This window comes from Nansenia antarctica, assembly GCF_963989245.1.
Source record: "Nansenia antarctica genome assembly, chromosome: 11".
In the NCBI taxonomy this organism is placed as follows: Eukaryota; Metazoa; Chordata; class Actinopteri; order Argentiniformes; family Microstomatidae; genus Nansenia; species Nansenia antarctica.
In genome coordinates, this window is record NC_137681.1 from 17,309,919 (window position 1) to 17,330,080 (window position 20,162).

The 20,162-nt window shown below is 44.4% G+C and overlaps 1 protein-coding gene across 1 annotated transcript; it reads left to right on the forward strand.

The window, feature by feature from the left end:
* Positions 1-1,587: 1,587 nt before the first annotated feature.
* Positions 1,588-14,289, forward strand: LOC308167917 (uncharacterized protein; the record flags this gene model as incomplete). The annotated part of the gene is made up of 3 exons (XM_080542394.1): positions 1,588-3,702; positions 10,772-12,964; positions 14,242-14,289. Exons 1-3 carry the CDS (start codon positions 1,636-1,638, stop codon positions 14,287-14,289), a joined length of 4,308 nt encoding a protein of 1,435 aa, XP_080398520.1. The 5' UTR covers positions 1,588-1,635.
* Positions 14,290-20,162: the final 5,873 nt, after the last annotated feature.

The window sequence follows — 20,162 nt, forward strand, 5'->3', positions numbered from 1 at the left end:
CCGACATTTCATTAAAAGTTTGGATCCAAACTTCCCAAATGCACCACAACCTTCTGCTATAGATGATATCCTCCAAATTCCTCCCAATCTAAAAGGCCTAATATCAAGTATTTACTCTAGCATATCATCCCTCGGAGACACTTCCCTCCACAAAATTAAAGAGAAATGGCAGGAGGAGCTAGGGGACGTAATACCCGATGACTCCTGGACTGAGGCTCTGACGAGAGTTAACGGGAGCACATCATGTGCTAGACTAGGCGTAATCCAATTTAAGGTCTTGCACCGAATTCACCTTTCCAAATCTAGGCTAGCCAGAATCTATCCTGACGTGGATGAGAATTGTAGCAGATGTCATAACGCTCCGGCAACGCTAACACACATGTTTTGGTCATGTCCCTTATTATTTGATTATTGGTCAGCAGTTTTCAGGACCCTCTCACAGGCACTAGATCTGAACCTGCAACCTAACGCCTACTCAGCTATCTTTGGCATAGCGTCAACTGACCAACAGATTATTAACAAGCATAAAGACATTGTGGCATTTGCCACTCTACTTGCTCGACGGAGGATTTTGCTTTGTTGGACATCCCCCAAACCACCGAATTCCTCCTTATGGTTGACTGACCTTATGCTTCACTTGAAACTTGAAAAGATTAAATATACACTTAGGGGGTCCAAAGACCGCTTTTATTTCACCTGGAACCCAATAATATCCTATTTCAACAAACTAAAAACCCTCCCTGACAATGCAAGTGCGCTGGATGCTGAGTGATGACATATGTTGTGAATCTATTTATCAGGATAAACCCCTAGAGATACATCATCTCGTTCTAGAGAGGGACATATTACAATCATAACAGACATGGTATCACAGACCAACACGACCATCTCATCTATCCTCACTTACAAATGAATTGCACTTTATTTCTCTTTATCTCTTTGATTACTTACCTGTACTGTCTTCATTACCTATCACCACTGTTATTATTATTATTATTATTTATTGTTGTTTATTTATATCCTTCGTCCTGGGATGCACCACTTGGGATTTTGTGGGGGGGGGGGGGGGGGGGGGGGGTTGGGACATGTTTGTGTTTTGTGTAAAAACAAACCAAAACTGAAAAGTATTATTTTTGTATATCTGTAACATCTCAATAAAAAGAAAGTAAAAAAAATATTTAAAAAAATAAAATAGAAACCATTAGACAAGGCGTTTTCAAGGCAAGCTCTTCTGTGTCAGGCAATTTAGAATGTTGAAGTTTTTCCAATTGTCCCATTGTGATGCAATAAGAAACTATTACAACATTTGCAACATTTGACAGTGCTACAAAAACACTGTGTGCATTGGCCATTGAGATAATATAGAGATATTGAGATATTGAAAGTACTGGGATTCATCTTAATTATGTATTTTCCAGTTTTGGATATACTGCCAATGCTGAGGTAGGTGTGGGATGCATTAAATGCTAATCAAATGTTGGTGGAACAACAGTCACAGTCACTTTCTGTAAGATTTCCCAAACATCAATACCTATGTTGTGTGTGCGTGTGCGTGCATATGTGCATGTGTGTTTATGTAACAGGGAGACTGAGGACCTGGACCTGAACATCCAGTGTGAGGCCTTTGAGGATTCCATGGCCGAGGATGCGGAGGAGATGGAGAGGGTGTACGGAGGCATCGACATGAGCAGTCACCAGGAGGTCTTCACCTCCCTCCTCACCAAAGTGAGCAGCTCCCCAGCCTCTGTCCAGCTGCTGTCCATCCTGCAGGCTCTGCTGCTGGTGGCTCCAGGACGGGGAGACGTGTGGCTGACCCTGGAGGCCCTGGCTGTCCGTGCCACTCTGCTGGCCCACGACTCACAAATGGACTCCGCTGAACGTTTGATGGAGCGCCTGCTCTCTTCCAAGAGACAACAGATCTCAGCCAGTCCCAAGACCAAGACCACCAACAGGGCAATCCAGACAGACTTGCTCGGCAGCACAACCAACCAATCAGACATGGCTTCCGTAACTCCCCCTCCTCCCCCTCCTCCCCCTCCACTTCCTGCTGCTACCCCAAACCCTCCTCCTCCCCCACCCCCACCCCTGCCAGGCACCACTTATGGTGCACCCCCACCACCTCCTCCTTTACCTGGGATGCCACCTCCTCCTCCACCACCTCTACCAGGGATGGGGCAGGGAGGTCCACCTCCTCCCCCTCCCCTGCCTGGTATGGGCCCCCCACCTCCCCCTCCCCTGCCTGGTATGGGCCCCCCACCTCCCCCTCCCCTGCCTGGTATGGGCCCCCCTCCCCCACCACCCCCTCCCCCAGGTATTGGAGGAGGTATTATTGTGCCCCAGAACGCTCCTCTCCCCAAGGCCAGCCGCTGTCCCACACTGCGCATGAAGAAGCTCAACTGGCAGAAGCTGCCCTCCAGAGTGGTGTCTGAAAGCCAATCCATGTGGTCGTCAGTGCAGTCTGATTCCCTGGAACCTGACTACTCCAGCATTGAGGAGCTCTTCTGTCTGCCAGTGACTGACTCAAAGGCCAAAAGTACCAACACTACGGTCAAACGAGAGCCCAAAGAGATATCCTTCATTGATGCCAAGAAAAATCTAGATTTGAACATATTCTTGAAGCAGTTCAGATGCTCACATAAAGACTTTGTAGCTATGATCCAAAATGGGGACCGTTCCAAGTTTGACGTCGAGGTGCTGAAACAGATGCAGACGTTACTGCCGGAGAAACATGAGATTGAGAACCTCAAGTCATACCAAGGGGAGATAGAGAAGCTGGCCGGTGTGGATCGGTTCTACCTCGAGCTCCTATCAGTTTCATGCTACACCATGAGGATCGAGTGCATGCTTCTCTGTGAGGAGACCCCTTCTGTGTTAAAGATGCTGCAACCCAAAGCTGAGCTGCTGGACGCAGCCTGTGAGAGTTTGAAGGAGAGCACCCGCCTTCCAAGTTTCTGCAAGCTCATACTTGACATTGGAAACTTCCTCAACTATGGGAGTCACATAGGCAATGCAGATGGCTTCAAGATCAGCACCTTGCTGAAGCTCACAGATACCAAAGCCAACAAGTCCCGTATCACATTGCTCCATCACATCCTGGAGGAGGCGGAGAAAACCCATGCTGACTTGCTGAACCTTCCGGATGATCTAGAGATCTGTGAAAAGGCTGCTAGAATAAATGTGGATTCTATTCAGGCAGAGTCGAGCTCACTGGTCAAACGGTTGAAGGGTTCTGAGAAAAAAGTGTCCTCTTCTTCTCAGGAGGATATCAAGCAGCAGTATCTCACTGCTATGAAGGGGAACCTGGAGGCCTGTGAGAAGCTGCAGGAGCTCTTTGCCTCCATCAAAAAGAAGAAGGAAGAGCTAGCAGAGTATCTGTGTGAGGACACGTCCCGCCTCTCACTAGAGGAGCTGTTCAACACCATCAAGACCTTCAGAGGACTCTTCCTTAAAGCAATCAAGGAAAACCAGACCTGGAGAGAGCAGGCCATCAAGGCAGAGAAGAGGAAGAAACAGCAAGAGGAGGATGACGCCAAGAGACCGAGGGGGGAGAACGGAAAAATAATTCGTAAAGCCCCCCCAGTCCAGGAGGAGGGCTGCATCATGTTGGACCACCTGTTGGCTATGATGAAGGGCAATGCACTAAGGAAGACCACCAGGGCCCAGGCAGACAGGGGCAGCCTGCCCTCTAATGACAAGAAAAGGGATAGCACCCAGCCTGAACATGCCAAGCTTGAGCGATCATCAGCCGTAGATACCCAATATGGCATAGAAGTGGACAAGGTGGCATCAACCATTCAGCAAGGATCGCAGGACAGACTGCCACACACAGGGGAGTCCACATCAGGCCTTCCAACAGGACTCAAACTGGATTAATCAGAGACCATCGCCCCCCTCAATCCTGGATTGGATCCCCTGCTCAAGGAGGGATCTTCAGAGAGAGATGAGGGCATCAGTGGCGGCTCCTGCCAAATCTCTCAGGGGGGGCAATTGTTGCGTTGATGGTTAAGGTGACACGTTCAAGGGTAAATTCACCTAAATCAGCGGGCTTAAATAAATTGACTCTCACAGCCAAAAAATAAATAATAAAAATAAAAAAAAGCTCTTTGGTCTTGCCCATTGTGGAGAGGTTGGGGTCTGATTGATTGAGTGTGTGGAGTGTGTCTTTTATAAAGGTAACGAGTTCAAACTGGTGCAGTTAATACAGGTAATGAGTGGAGAATAGGAGGGCTTCTTAAAGAAAAACTAACAGGTCTGTGAGAGCTGGAATTATTACTGGTTGGTAGGTGATCAAATACTTATTTCATACAATAAAATGCAAATTAATTATTTAAAAGTCATACAATGTGATTTTCTGGATTTTTGTTTTAGATTCCGTCTCTCACAGTTGAAGTGTACCTATGATAAAAATTACAGACCTCTACATTCTTTCTAAGTGGGAAAACCTGCAAAATCAGCAGTGTATCAAATACTTGTTCTCCCCACTGTAGTTACCGAAATAAAACACAGATCAAAAGATTTAATGTACGATTCAAGTAGCCGATGTCCTTGACAACTGGTAAATGTGGTGGAGCAGGATTTAGCTTCTCTGAGGAGTTAAGTAGAGAGAGCAGCCTGTGGCTGTGGAAAGGATTGGGCTTAAATTGAGGATACACTAAAACGTGAAACTGACAAGCGCCAAAAAAGCTCCCCTGCCAGTTCCTGCCAACAGAGACTTGTTGAGACCAGCGTGCAGGGGGTTGGCACGGGTTCACACCGAGGCTGGTTGAGGCAGAAATCGAAGGACGTCGTGTGTTTTTATATTCCTCATTCGATTCCATGCATTACAATAAGCCTGTCCACCGATTTTCTACCTCCATGGTTGGAACCACGAGACTAGACACTACATGGTCATGGATGTGCCTAGGGACACAGCAAGCATGACCAGGGAAAGTTGTCTCCACAGGACCTGAAGCACAAAGCACCAATTCAGTTCAAGAAAAGAGAAAGAGTAGAGAAATGTATGCTTGTTACACAGAAAGTGTTAAAAAATAAAACTGACGTCATAATCTGCCCTCTAGGGCCAGCATCAGGTGCAGATCAAGCGTCAAGGGGGTTACTATCGTTGAACAGAGAATAGTGGCTTTAAGATGGCACAGACAAGGCTCGTCTGAAAGTAAAACATCAAAATATCGAGGGCATTAGTTATAAGTTACCCCTAATGGGCCAGCATCAGGTGCAAATGAAAAGTAACATTATTTAAAAAAAAAATATTGACATACGGTCACTGAGTACTGCAGAGTACTATTTTTGTTGCTTTAATAAAGGCTGGCAGTCTTTAATTTAACTGTTGTTGGTGTGGACTATATACTGGGGAGGTATTTGAATGAATGAATGGTCTTTATTGTCATTGCTACAGTACAGGTACCAAACAACGAAATTTAGGAGGGGTGGCTCCCCTGGTGTTAGGAAGAAAAAAAAAATATATATATATATAATAGTCAGGGGTCAAAAAATGTATACAATGAATTGAATCTGACCATGCCCCAGTACTATTGGATCTGTCCTTCCCACTTAACTACTCTGACCGCGCTCCATGGAGACTTGATACCACACTACTAACAGATAAAGAATTCTGCCAAATGATTTCAACTGCCATAGACAATTTCTTGGAAACCAATAGGGACGACACTGTTTCTCCCTCCCTGCTCTGGCAGACCCTTAAAGTAGTAATAAGGGGGGACATTATTGCATACACATCTAGGCTGAACAAAGCTAGGAGGCAAGAACAGGAGCAACTTCTCAACTCAATGATTGACATAGATCATCAATACTCTGACTCTCCCACCCCGGAGCTTTACAAAAATAAGCTGAATCTCAAAGCCAAATACGAGTTATTAACATCCGATAAGACAGAACGTATGCTGCTGAAATCACGAGGCTTTGTTTATGAGCATGGGGAAAAGGCTGGTAGAATGTTAGCGCATCAATTAAAATGTAAATCCTCTGACCAACAGATTCCACAAATTAAAAGAGAAAATGGGGAGCTTACAACTGACCCCCTCGAAATCAATGAGACTTTTAGGGCATTTTATTCCAAATTGTACACTTCTGAGGCACCCAATGATGATACCAATATGCAACATTTCTTCACAAATTTAAATGCCCCTGTTATCAACCCTGTTCATAAAGCAGAACTTGAACTACCCTTCCAAGACACCGACATTTATAATGCAATCACAGCTATGCAAAGTAGTAAGGCCCCGGGCCCTGATGGATACCCCATCGAATTCTACAAAAAATTCTCAACCAAATTAACTCCGCTCATCTTAGAAATGTTCAATGACTCAATGGATAATGAGGCCCTGCCACAGACGCTAACAGAGGCATTCATAACCCTTTTACCGAAACCAGGGAAAGACAGAACGGAGTGTGGTTCACATCGCCCCATCTCGCTGCTCAACAGCGATGTCAAGATATTAGCTAAAGCACTCGCCCGGCGTCTAGAGTCCGTCACAGACGAGGTGATCTCCCCTGATCAAACTGGCTTCATGCTGGGCCGCCACTCATTCTCTAACATCCGAAACCTTCTAAATGTCGTACATTCTCCTACGTCCGAGGAGGTACCTGAGGTGGTTCTCTCCCTGGATGCGGAGAAGGCTTTTGACAGAGTGGAGTGGGCGTACTTATTTGAATGTCTGAAAGCTTTTGGCTTTGGACCCACTTTTATTGCATGGATCAGACTACTATACTCATCTCCTAAGGCAGGGGTCGGCAATTAGGTTTGGCCTCGGGCCAATTTTTTTTTGAGCCACTAGATGGCGGGCCCGAACATAATCAAAGGCTAATTTAAGTAATTGATTGTTTTAAAATGTGACACGTTCTAATGCTTTGACTTTTCTTTCGACTGTACACATCGCTAGTCAACTAACACAGCTTGTTTTGTGAACCTGCTAACAATGTAAAGTAGTGTTCTAGTTAACTAGGTAGCTGTCCAATCCATTATGTTGCAGTATTTTGGCTTGATTAGCGAGTTTGTGTTGTGATTCTCAACAACGTTGAAACGTAGTTTCACACTTTTCCATATTTTTGAATAATAAATGTGTGGACTGACGATGTAGCGTAGCCTAACTTATTCTAATAATTATGTAACAGTTTCATTCTGATAATTATTCCCCCCTCCTCCCAGACAAGGTCACATTATTATTATTGGATTGGTTGTTTGCGTGCCGGGTGAAGTTAGCCAAACATTTAACCTGCTAGCAAGAGAAACATAATGTCACTCTCCAAAGGTCTAAAGAGGAAAGTTGACGGTGGAAACAGGGCATTTAAAGAGGAATGGACAGCGAACTATACGTTCATCCTACCTGGTTTCATCAATGCAAAGCCGTTGTGAGAGACATTTTCCGTGCTCACAATGTTCCCTTTCTATACGCGAGTCGTCCTTTTCGTCAATGAATGCGATAAAGACGCACGAGAGGAATCGATGGATGCATAAAAACCTTGAGAACTGCCTGTGGATTAAAGTGACGTCAATATCACCAGATATCAAGCAAATACTGACCGATGGGAGATGCTTTTTGTTTGCGCCGATTTTGTTTTCAATGTTTTTCAGAAAATTAAACAGAATTTGCGTTGTTACTGTTCATATGTGTGTTGCAGTCACATATACGTAAACATTACGTTTGAATGGCTTACTGAGCTCGTGTTATTTTGTTCAAACCACACACGGTATGTCGGCTATTTCAGCACCGTGACGCGTTGTCCACCTGCTTATGATTCACTCTGAGGGGTTCAGCGTCAGTGCGCTTCGGTGCACCTTGCTGCCTGATTGTCTGTCCCTGTGTCATTCACTCTCAACATGGATAAAAGTACAATAAGCATTATTCAGGTGGAGTTCGATTCTCTATTCGGACATTATAGGCGCTATATGTGGGACTGTCGGTCCGATATTATTATAAAAAAATAAAAAAAATAAAAAATAAAAAGTGGATTCTCAAAATAATCTGCTGGGCCAAATATTATTGGTGACGGGCCAGCAATGGCCCACGGGCCGCCTATTGCCGACCCCTGTCCTAAGGCATCGGTAGTTACGAACGGGAAACGCTCCACATTTTTCTCATTGTCGAGAGGGACACGCCAGGGGTGCCCGCTGAGCCCACTCCTATTCTCATTCGCCATCGAACCTCTGTCTATCATGTTAAAATCTTCTCCAATAATAAATGGAATTTCTAGATGGGGGAAGGAACACAAGGTGGCGCTATATGCCGACGACTTACTGTTGTATGTATCTGAACCGGTGCAATGCATTTCCCATATAGTTCAGATGCTGCATAGATTTGGTAGCTTTTCGGGATACAAGATCAACCTCACTAAGAGCGAATGTTTTCCAGTGAACAACCTAGATCTCGCAATCCCACAATGTGACTTGCCCTTCCATTTGTCTAAATCTGGCTTCAAATATTTGGGAATTAATATTACACGGTCCTTCTCTAAACTACATGAAAAAAACTTCACGCCCCTTGTTAATAAATTAAAAGATGATTTACAGAAATGGAGGTCCATTAATTTATCACTGGCAGGGAAGATCAACTGTATTAAGCATTAAGATGAACGTTCTACCCCGATTCCTCTACCTTTTCCAATGTCTCCCTATATTCCTCCCAAAGTCCTTCTTCTCGTCCATAGATAAGTCCATATCATCTTTCATTTGGGGGGGGTAAAGTCCCTAGAATACAGAAAAGACTTCTACAGCGACATCGGTCCCAGGGCGGACTGGGCCTACCAAATTTGCTTTATTATCACTGGGCTGCCAATATTCAGAAAATCATATACTGGGTCCATTCACCACAGCCGTCTTGGTGCGAAATAGAAAATGAGTCATGTCTTTCAACATCCCTCTCCGCCTTGATTACCTCCAAACTCCCTCTATCTGCCCCACACTACACCTCTAACCCTGTTGTTGTTAATACATTACGAATATGGTCACAATTTCGACGCCACTTTGGTTTAAAAGATTTCTCCAACCTAGCCCCTATCTGCAATAACCACCTTTTTGTCCCCGCCAGAATAGACAATGCTTTCGCCTTATGGAAAAGACTCGGTCTCTCCAAATTTAAAGATCTCTATACTGAGGGCGTCTTCTCGACCTTTAATCACCTCTCTCAAAAATTCAACCTTCCCCGCTCAAGTTATTTTCGATACCTCCAGGTCCGACATTTCATTAAAAGTTTGGATCCAAACTTCCCAAATGCACCACAACCTTCTGCTATAGATGATATCCTCCAAATTCCTCCCAATCTAAAAGGCCTAATATCAAGTATTTACTCTAGCATATCATCCCTCGGAGACACTTCCCTCCACAAAATTAAAGAGAAATGGCAGGAGGAGCTAGGGGACGTAATACCCGATGACTCCTGGACTGAGGCTCTGACGAGAGTTAACGGGAGCACATCATGTGCTAGACTAGGCGTAATCCAATTTAAGGTCTTGCACCGAATTCACCTTTCCAAATCTAGGCTAGCCAGAATCTATCCTGACGTGGATGAGAATTGTAGCAGATGTCATAACGCTCCGGCAACGCTAACACACATGTTTTGGTCATGTCCCTTATTATTTGATTATTGGTCAGCAGTTTTCAGGACCCTCTCACAGGCACTAGATCTGAACCTGCAACCTAACGCCTACTCAGCTATCTTTGGCATAGCGCCAACTGACCAACAGATTATTAACAAGCATAAAGACATTGTGGCATTTGCCACTCTACTTGCTCGACGGAGGATTTTGCTTTGTTGGACATCCCCCAAACCACCGAATTCCTCCTTATGGTTGACTGACCTTATGCTTCACTTGAAACTTGAAAAGATTAAATATACACTTAGGGGGTCCAAAGACCGCTTTTATTTCACCTGGAACCCAATAATATCCTATTTCAACAAACTAAAAACCCTCCCTGACAATGCAAGTGCGCTGGATGCTGAGTGATGACATATGTTGTGAATCTATTTATCAGGATAAACCCCTAGAGATACATCATCTCGTTCTAGAGAGGGACATATTACAATCATAACAGACATGGTATCACAGACCAACACGACCATCTCATCTATCCTCACTTACAAATGAATTGCACTTTATTTCTCTTTATCTCTTTGATTACTTACCTGTACTGTCTTCATTACCTATCACCACTGTTATTATTATTATTATTATTTATTGTTGTTTATTTATATCCTTCGTCCTGGGATGCACCACTTGGGATTTTGTGGGGGGGGGGGGGGGGGGGGTTGGGACATGTTTGTGTTTTGTGTAAAAACAAACCAAAACTGAAAAGTATTATTTTTGTATATCTGTAACATCTCAATAAAAAGAAAGTAAAAAAAATATTTAAAAAAATAAAATAGAAACCATTAGACAAGGTGTTTTCAAGGCAAGCTCTTCTGTGTCAGGCAATTTAGAATGTTGAAGTTTTTCCAATTGTCCCATTGTGATGCAATAAGAAACTATTACAACATTTGCAACATTTGACAGTGCTACAAAAACACTGTGTGCATTGGCCATTGAGATAATATAGAGATATTGAGATATTGAAAGTACTGGGATTCATCTTAATTATGTATTTTCCAGTTTTGGATATACTGCCAATGCTGAGGTAGGTGTGGGATGCATTAAATGCTAATCAAATGTTGGTGGAACAACAGTCACAGTCACTTTCTGTAAGATTTCCCAAACATCAATACCTATGTTGTGTGTGCGTGTGCGTGCATATGTGCATGTGTGTTTATGTAACAGGGAGACTGAGGACCTGGACCTGAACATCCAGTGTGAGGCCTTTGAGGATTCCATGGCCGAGGATGCGGAGGAGATGGAGAGGGTGTACGGAGGCATCGACATGAGCAGTCACCAGGAGGTCTTCACCTCCCTCCTCACCAAAGTGAGCAGCTCCCCAGCCTCTGTCCAGCTGCTGTCCATCCTGCAGGCTCTGCTGCTGGTGGCTCCAGGACGGGGAGACGTGTGGCTGACCCTGGAGGCCCTGGCTGTCCGTGCCACTCTGCTGGCCCACGACTCACAAATGGACTCCGCTGAACGTTTGATGGAGCGCCTGCTCTCTTCCAAGAGACAACAGATCTCAGCCAGTCCCAAGACCAAGACCACCAACAGGGCAATCCAGACAGACTTGCTCGGCAGCACAACCAACCAATCAGACATGGCTTCCGTAACTCCCCCTCCTCCCCCTCCTCCCCCTCCACTTCCTGCTGCTACCCCAAACCCTCCTCCTCCCCCACCCCCACCCCTGCCAGGCACCACTTATGGTGCACCCCCACCACCTCCTCCTTTACCTGGGATGCCACCTCCTCCTCCACCACCTCTACCAGGGATGGGGCAGGGAGGTCCACCTCCTCCCCCTCCCCTGCCTGGTATGGGCCCCCCACCTCCCCCTCCCCTGCCTGGTATGGGCCCCCCACCTCCCCCTCCCCTGCCTGGTATGGGCCCCCCTCCCCCACCACCCCCTCCCCCAGGTATTGGAGGAGGTATTATTGTGCCCCAGAACGCTCCTCTCCCCAAGGCCAGCCGCTGTCCCACACTGCGCATGAAGAAGCTCAACTGGCAGAAGCTGCCCTCCAGAGTGGTGTCTGAAAGCCAATCCATGTGGTCGTCAGTGCAGTCTGATTCCCTGGAACCTGACTACTCCAGCATTGAGGAGCTCTTCTGTCTGCCAGTGACTGACTCAAAGGCCAAAAGTACCAACACTACGGTCAAACGAGAGCCCAAAGAGATATCCTTCATTGATGCCAAGAAAAATCTAGATTTGAACATATTCTTGAAGCAGTTCAGATGCTCACATAAAGACTTTGTAGCTATGATCCAAAATGGGGACCGTTCCAAGTTTGACGTCGAGGTGCTGAAACAGATGCAGACGTTACTGCCGGAGAAACATGAGATTGAGAACCTCAAGTCATACCAAGGGGAGATAGAGAAGCTGGCCGGTGTGGATCGGTTCTACCTCGAGCTCCTATCAGTTTCATGCTACACCATGAGGATCGAGTGCATGCTTCTCTGTGAGGAGACCCCTTCTGTGTTAAAGATGCTGCAACCCAAAGCTGAGCTGCTGGACGCAGCCTGTGAGAGTTTGAAGGAGAGCACCCGCCTTCCAAGTTTCTGCAAGCTCATACTTGACATTGGAAACTTCCTCAACTATGGGAGTCACATAGGCAATGCAGATGGCTTCAAGATCAGCACCTTGCTGAAGCTCACAGATACCAAAGCCAACAAGTCCCGTATCACATTGCTCCATCACATCCTGGAGGAGGCGGAGAAAACCCATGCTGACTTGCTGAACCTTCCGGATGATCTAGAGATCTGTGAAAAGGCTGCTAGAATAAATGTGGATTCTATTCAGGCAGAGTCGAGCTCACTGGTCAAACGGTTGAAGGGTTCTGAGAAAAAAGTGTCCTCTTCTTCTCAGGAGGATATCAAGCAGCAGTATCTCACTGCTATGAAGGGGAACCTGGAGGCCTGTGAGAAGCTGCAGGAGCTCTTTGCCTCCATCAAAAAGAAGAAGGAAGAGCTAGCAGAGTATCTGTGTGAGGACACGTCCCGCCTCTCACTAGAGGAGCTGTTCAACACCATCAAGACCTTCAGAGGACTCTTCCTTAAAGCAATCAAGGAAAACCAGACCTGGAGAGAGCAGGCCATCAAGGCAGAGAAGAGGAAGAAACAGCAAGAGGAGGATGACGCCAAGAGACCGAGGGGGGAGAACGGAAAAATAATTCGTAAAGCCCCCCCAGTCCAGGAGGAGGGCTGCATCATGTTGGACCACCTGTTGGCTATGATGAAGGGCAATGCACTAAGGAAGACCACCAGGGCCCAGGCAGACAGGGGCAGCCTGCCCTCTAATGACAAGAAAAGGGATAGCACCCAGCCTGAACATGCCAAGCTTGAGCGATCATCAGCCGTAGATACCCAATATGGCATAGAAGTGGACAAGGTGGCATCAACCATTCAGCAAGGATCGCAGGACAGACTGCCACACACAGGGGAGTCCACATCAGGCCTTCCAACAGGACTCAAACTGGATTAATCAGAGACCATCGCCCCCCTCAATCCTGGATTGGATCCCCTGCTCAAGGAGGGATCTTCAGAGAGAGATGAGGGCATCAGTGGCGGCTCCTGCCAAATCTCTCAGGGGGGGCAATTGTTGCGTTGATGGTTAAGGTGACACGTTCAAGGGTAAATTCACCTAAATCAGCGGGCTTAAATAAATTGACTCTCACAGCCAAAAAATAAATAATAAAAATAAAAAAAAGCTCTTTGGTCTTGCCCATTGTGGAGAGGTTGGGGTCTGATTGATTGAGTGTGTGGAGTGTGTCTTTTATAAAGGTAACGAGTTCAAACTGGTGCAGTTAATACAGGTAATGAGTGGAGAATAGGAGGGCTTCTTAAAGAAAAACTAACAGGTCTGTGAGAGCTGGAATTATTACTGGTTGGTAGGTGATCAAATACTTATTTCATACAATAAAATGCAAATTAATTATTTAAAAGTCATACAATGTGATTTTCTGGATTTTTGTTTTAGATTCCGTCTCTCACAGTTGAAGTGTACCTATGATAAAAATTACAGACCTCTACATTCTTTCTAAGTGGGAAAACCTGCAAAATCAGCAGTGTATCAAATACTTGTTCTCCCCACTGTAGTTACCGAAATAAAACACAGATCAAAAGATTTAATGTACGATTCAAGTAGCCGATGTCCTTGACAACTGGTAAATGTGGTGGAGCAGGATTTAGCTTCTCTGAGGAGTTAAGTAGAGAGAGCAGCCTGTGGCTGTGGAAAGGATTGGGCTTAAATTGAGGATACACTAAAACGTGAAACTGACAAGCGCCAAAAAAGCTCCCCTGCCAGTTCCTGCCAACAGAGACTTGTTGAGACCAGCGTGCAGGGGGTTGGCACGGGTTCACACCGAGGCTGGTTGAGGCAGAAATCGAAGGACGTCGTGTGTTTTTATATTCCTCATTCGATTCCATGCATTACAATAAGCCTGTCCACCGATTTTCTACCTCCATGGTTGGAACCACGAGACTAGACACTACATGGTCATGGATGTGCCTAGGGACACAGCAAGCATGACCAGGGAAAGTTGTCTCCACAGGACCTGAAGCACAAAGCACCAATTCAGTTCAAGAAAAGAGAAAGAGTAGAGAAATGTATGCTTGTTACACAGAAAGTGTTAAAAAATAAAACTGACGTCATAATCTGCCCTCTAGGGCCAGCATCAGGTGCAGATCAAGCGTCAAGGGGGTTACTATCGTTGAACAGAGAATAGTGGCTTTAAGATGGCACAGACAAGGCTCGTCTGAAAGTAAAACATCAAAATATCGAGGGCATTAGTTATAAGTTACCCCTAATGGGCCAGCATCAGGTGCAAATGAAAAGTAACATTATTTTAAAAAAAATATTGACATACGGTCACTGAGTACTGCAGAGTACTATTTTTGTTGCTTTAATAAAGGCTGGCAGTCTTTAATTTAACTGTTGTTGGTGTGGACTATATACTGGGGAGGTATTTGAATGAATGAATGAATGAATGAATGGTCTTTATTGTCATTGCTACAGTACAGGTACCAAACAACGAAATTTAGGAGGGGTGGCTCCCCTGGTGTTAGGAAAAAAAAAAAGAAAATATATATATAATATTCAGGGGTCAAAAAATGTATACAAATATCGGATCGGTATCGGTATCGCCGATACCCGAAGCCCAGGTATCGGTATCGGTAGTGAAAAAGTGGGATCGGGACATCCCTAGCTAAAATGTTGTCAGCGTTCATGGACCAAATTGGATGTGTCGATCCATGGCGCTTCCAATTTCCTCACGATAAAAAATTCTCGTTTTTTTCACACGTCCACCATTCGTATAGCAGAATTGATTACTTCTTTATAGACAGAACACTACTTCCCTTTGTCAAAAACGTAGAATATTCAACCATAATTGAATCTGACCATGCCCCAGTACTATTGGATCTGTCCTTCCCACTTAACTACTCTGACCGCGCTCCATGGAGACTTGATACCACACTACTAACAGATAAAGAATTCTGCCAAATGATTTCAACTGCCATAGACAATTTCTTGGAAACCAATAGGGACGACACTGTTTCTCCCTCCCTGCTCTGGCAGACCCTTAAAGTAGTAATAAGGGGGGACATTATTGCATACACATCTAGGCTGAACAAAGCTAGGAGGCAAGAACAGGAGCAACTTCTCAACTCAATGATTGACATAGATCATCAATACTCTGACTCTCCCACCCCGGAGCTTTACAAAAATAAGCTGAATCTCAAAGCCAAATACGAGTTATTAACATCCGATAAGACAGAACGTATGCTGCTGAAATCACGAGGCTTTGTTTATGAGCATGGGGAAAAGGCTGGTAGAATGTTAGCGCATCAATTAAAATGTAAATCCTCTGACCAACAGATTCCACAAATTAAAAGAGAAAATGGGGAGCTTACAACTGACCCCCTCGAAATCAATGAGACTTTTAGGGCATTTTATTCCAAATTGTACACTTCTGAGGCACCCAATGATGATACCAATATGCAACATTTCTTCACAAATTTAAATGCCCCTGTTATCAACCCTGTTCATAAAGCAGAACTTGAACTACCCTTCCAAGACACCGACATTTATAATGCAATCACAGCTATGCAAAGTAGTAAGGCCCCGGGCCCTGATGGATACCCCATCGAATTCTACAAAAAATTCTCAACCAAATTAACTCCGCTCATCTTAGAAATGTTCAATGACTCAATGGATAATGAGGCCCTGCCACAGACGCTAACAGAGGCATTCATAACCCTTTTACCGAAACCAGGGAAAGACAGAACGGAGTGTGGTTCACATCGCCCCATCTCGCTGCTCAACAGCGATGTCAAGATATTAGCTAAAGCACTCGCCCGGCGTCTAGAGTCCGTCACAGACGAGGTGATCTCCCCTGATCAAACTGGCTTCATGCTGGGCCGCCACTCATTCTCTAACATCCGAAACCTTCTAAATGTCGTACATTCTCCTACGTCCGAGGAGGTACCTGAGGTGGTTCTCTCCCTGGATGCGGAGAAGGCTTTTGACAGAGTGGAGTGGGCGTACTTATTTGAATGTCTGAAAGCTTTTGGCTTTGGACCCACTTTTATTGCATGGATCAGACTACTATACTCATCTCCTAAGGCAGGGGTCGGCAATTAGGTTTGGCCTCGGGCCAATTTTTTTTTGAGCCACTAGATGGCGGGCCCGAACATAATCAAAGGCTAATTTAAGTAATTGATTGTTTTAAAATGTGACACGTTCTAATGCTTTGACTTTTCTTTCGACTGTACACATCGCTAGTCAACTAACACAGCTTGTTTTGTGAACCTGCTAACAATGTAAAGTAGTGTTCTAGTTAACTAGGTAGCTGTCCAATCCATTATGTTGCAGTATTTTGGCTTGATTAGCGAGTTTGTGTTGTGATTCTCAACAACGTTGAAACGTAGTTTCACACTTTTCCATATTTTTGAATAATAAATGTGTGGACTGACGATGTAGCGTAGCCTAACTTATTCTAATAATTATGTAACAGTTTCATTCTGATAATTATTCCCCCCTCCTCCCAGACAAGGTCACATTATTATTATTGGATTGGTTGTTTGCGTGCCGGGTGAAGTTAGCCAAACATTTAACCTGCTAGCACGAGAAACATAATGTCACTCTCCAAAGGTCTAAAGAGGAAAGTTGACGGTGGAAACAGGGCATTTAAAGAGGAATGGACAGCGAACTATACGTTCATCCTACCTGGTTTCATCAATGCAAAGCCGTTGTGAGAGACATTTTCCGTGCTCACAATGTTCCCTTTCTATACGCGAGTCGTCCTTTTCGTCAATGAATGCGATAAAGACGCACGAGAGGAATCGATGGATGCATAAAAACCTTGAGAACTGCCTGTGGATTAAAGTGACGTCAATATCACCAGATATCAAGCAAATACTGACCGATGGGAGATGCTTTTTGTTTGCGCCGATTTTGTTTTCAATGTTTTTCAGAAAATTAAACAGAATTTGCGTTGTTACTGTTCATATGTGTGTTGCAGTCACATATACGTAAACATTACGTTTGAATGGCTTACTGAGCTCGTGTTATTTTGTTCAAACCACACACGGTATGTCGGCTATTTCAGCACCGTGACGCGTTGTCCACCTGCTTATGATTCACTCTGAGGGGTTCAGCGTCAGTGCGCTTCGGTGCACCTTGCTGCCTGATTGTCTGTCCCTGTGTCATTCACTCTCAACATGGATAAAAGTACAATAAGCATTATTCAGGTGGAGTTCGATTCTCTATTCGGACATTATAGGCGCTATATGTGGGACTGTCGGTCCGATATTATTATAAAAAAATAAAAAAAATAAAAAATAAAAAGTGGATTCTCAAAATAATCTGCTGGGCCAAATATTATTGGTGACGGGCCAGCAATGGCCCACGGGCCGCCTATTGCCGACCCCTGTCCTAAGGCATCGGTAGTTACGAACGGGAAACGCTCCACATTTTTCTCATTGTCGAGAGGGACACGCCAGGGGTGCCCGCTGAGCCCACTCCTATTCTCATTCGCCATCGAACCTCTGTCTATCATGTTAAAATCTTCTCCAATAATAAATGGAATTTCTAGATGGGGGAAGGAACACAAGGTGGCGCTATATGCCGACGACTTACTGTTGTATGTATCTGAACCGGTGCAATGCATTTCCCATATAGTTCAGATGCTGCATAGATTTGGTAGCTTTTCGGGATACAAGATCAACCTCACTAAGAGCGAATGTTTTCCAGTGAACAACCTAGATCTCGCAATCCCACAATGTGACTTGCCCTTCCATTTGTCTAAATCTGGCTTCAAATATTTGGGAATTAATATTACACGGTCCTTCTCTAAACTACATGAAAAAAACTTCACGCCCCTTGTTAATAAATTAAAAGATGATTTACAGAAATGGAGGTCCATTAATTTATCACTGGCAGGGAAGATCAACTGTATTAAGCATTAAGATGAACGTTCTACCCCGATTCCTCTACCTTTTCCAATGTCTCCCTATATTCCTCCCAAAGTCCTTCTTCTCGTCCATAGATAAGTCCATATCATCTTTCATTTGGGGGGGGTAAAGTCCCTAGAATACAGAAAAGACTTCTACAGCGACATCGGTCCCAGGGCGGACTGGGCCTACCAAATTTGCTTTATTATCACTGGGCTGCCAATATTCAGAAAATCATATACTGGGTCCATTCACCACAGCCGTCTTGGTGCGAAATAGAAAATGAGTCATGTCTTTCAACATCCCTCTCCGCCTTGATTACCTCCAAACTCCCTCTATCTGCCCCACACTACACCTCTAACCCTGTTGTTGTTAATACATTACGAATATGGTCACAATTTCGACGCCACTTTGGTTTAAAAGATTTCTCCAACCTAGCCCCTATCTGCAATAACCACCTTTTTGTCCCCGCCAGAATAGACAATGCTTTCGCCTTATGGAAAAGACTCGGTCTCTCCAAATTTAAAGATCTCTATACTGAGGGCGTCTTCTCGACCTTTAATCACCTCTCTCAAAAATTCAACCTTCCCCGCTCAAGTTATTTTCGATACCTCCAGGTCCGACATTTCATTAAAAGTTTGGATCCAAACTTCCCAAATGCACCACAACCTTCTGCTATAGATGATATCCTCCAAATTCCTCCCAATCTAAAAGGCCTAATATCAAGTATTTACTCTAGCATATCATCCCTCGGAGACACTTCCCTCCACAAAATTAAAGAGAAATGGCAGGAGGAGCTAGGGGACGTAATACCCGATGACTCCTGGACTGAGGCTCTGACGAGAGTTAACGGGAGCACATCATGTGCTAGACTAGGCGTAATCCAATTTAAGGTCTTGCACCGAATTCACCTTTCCAAATCTAGGCTAGCCAGAATCTATCCTGACGTGGATGAGAATTGTAGCAGATGTCATAACGCTCCGGCAACGCTAACACACATGTTTTGGTCATGTCCCTTATTATTTGATTATTGGTCAGCAGTTTTCAGGACCCTCTCACAGGCACTAGATCTGAACCTGCAACCTAACGCCTACTCAGCTATCTTTGGCATAGCGCCAACTGACCAACAGATTATTAACAAGCATAAAGACATTGTGGCATTTGCCACTCTACTTGCTCGACGGAGGATTTTGCTTTGTTGGACATCCCCCAAACCACCGAATTCCTCCTTATGGTTGACTGACCTTATGCTTCACTTGAAACTTGAAAAGATTAAATATACACTTAGGGGGTCCAAAGACCGCTTTTATTTCACCTGGAACCCAATAATATCCTATTTCAACAAACTAAAAACCCTCCCTGACAATGCAAGTGCGCTGGATGCTGAGTGATGACATATGTTGTGAATCTATTTATCAGGATAAACCCCTAGAGATACATCATCTCGTTCTAGAGAGGGACATATTACAATCATAACAGACATGGTATCACAGACCAACACGACCATCTCATCTATCCTCACTTACAAATGAATTGCACTTTATTTCTCTTTATCTCTTTGATTACTTACCTGTACTGTCTTCATTACCTATCACCACTGTTATTATTATTATTATTATTATTATTTATTGTTGTTTATTTATATCCTTCGTCCTGGGATGCACCACTTGGGATTTTGTGGGGGGGGGGGGGGGGGGGGGGTTGGGACATGTTTGTGTTTTGTGTAAAAACAAACCAAAACTGAAAAGTATTATTTTTGTATATCTGTAACATCTCAATAAAAAGAAAGTAAAAAAATTATTTAAAAAAATAAAATAGAAACCATTAGACAAGGCGTTTTCAAGGCAAGCTCTTCTGTGTCAGGCAATTTAGAATGTTGAAGTTTTTCCAATTGTCCCATTGTGATGCAATAAGAAACTATTACAACATTTGCAACATTTGACAGTGCTACAAAAACACTGTGTGCATTGGCCATTGAGATAATATAGAGATATTGAGATATTGAAAGTACTGGGATTCATCTTAATTATGTATTTTCCAGTTTTGGATATACTGCCAATGCTGAGGTAGGTGTGGGATGCATTAAATGCTAATCAAATGTTGGTGGAACAACAGTCACAGTCACTTTCTGTAAG